General features: G+C 71.8%; 1 protein-coding gene across 1 annotated transcript; it reads left to right on the top strand.

Moving 5' to 3' along the window:
* Nucleotides 1-561: 561 nt before the first annotated feature.
* MNEG_10938 (hypothetical protein) lies at nt 562-732 on the top strand (the record flags this gene model as incomplete). The annotated part of the gene is made up of 1 exon (XM_014040592.1): nt 562-732. A coding segment is annotated over one exon (171 nt), but the record flags the coding sequence as incomplete, so codon positions are not given.
* Nucleotides 733-947: the final 215 nt, after the last annotated feature.

The raw sequence follows: 947 nt of genomic DNA, 5'->3' as shown, positions 1-947 counted from the left end.
CCGCCCCCGCCGCGCAGCTGCAGGGCGGCGGCCTGGCCGCAGCGCTGGCGGGCGCGGCGGCGGCGGGGGCGGCGGCGGCGGCGGCGCTGGCGGGTGGGGTGTAGGCGCGTTGTGTATGCCATACACATCCACCTAATGCACACATTTGCGCTGGTTTTCGACCTGCTCTGCTTCAAGCAGACCGCTCGGCTGCCCTTGCAAGAGCCGTCGCTTGCTTTCCACCCCTCTCCCCCCCCCTCCGCATGTGTTTCAGCAACGCAGCGCGCGCCGCGGCACGCTGGCCGCGACCCACCTCCCTCCCCTCCTGGCCCCGCGCCGCGACCCACGTCGCCCACCCATAGAGCTGCGGCGCACGATCACGTTGCTGACGTCAGCGTCCTCCACGCGCGGCGGTTGCGCGTGGTCGCTGGTCTCGCTGTCAAGCACCACTGTTTGATTTCGTCATTCTTATCCATTCTTTCACGTGCACCGTGGATGATCGCCACATGTCGGCTTTCCCAGTTGCTCCCTGCCTGCAAGGGTTACACACGGAGAAGCACGCGCACGCACACACATCAAAAGGGACAGCCTGCCAAATGGTGCAGCCCATCGGAGGAGCCGGTCGGGGGCGAGGAAGAGGGGGGTCGGCACGTCAGTCAGTCGCGTCGGCTGCGCTGCGCCTGTGTCAAAGTGTCGCCCAGCGCCGCCGCCGGCGGCGCCACGCTGTTGGTCCCCGCGGCCGCCGCCGTTTAAGGGGGCGCGCCGCGGCCGCGCCTGCGCGCCTGCGCCTGCGTGCCGCTTGGTCTGCAAACAGCGCGCCCGGCTGCGCGGCGGGCCGGACTGACTGCCGCGCCGGCGCCGGTTTGCACGGAAGGGGCATGGCGCGCGTGGCGCGGCGCGAAGCCGCCCACCCTCCCGCCCAAGGCTGGGCCCGTGCGGGGGGGTGAGGGGGGGGCGGCGAGGGGCGG

This window comes from Monoraphidium neglectum, assembly GCF_000611645.1.
Source record: "Monoraphidium neglectum strain SAG 48.87 unplaced genomic scaffold scaffold02521, whole genome shotgun sequence".
Taxonomy (NCBI): Eukaryota; Viridiplantae; Chlorophyta; class Chlorophyceae; order Sphaeropleales; family Selenastraceae; genus Monoraphidium; species Monoraphidium neglectum.
The sequence above is the reverse complement of the archived record's forward strand: the minus strand, read 5'-3'. Positions and strand labels throughout refer to the sequence as shown.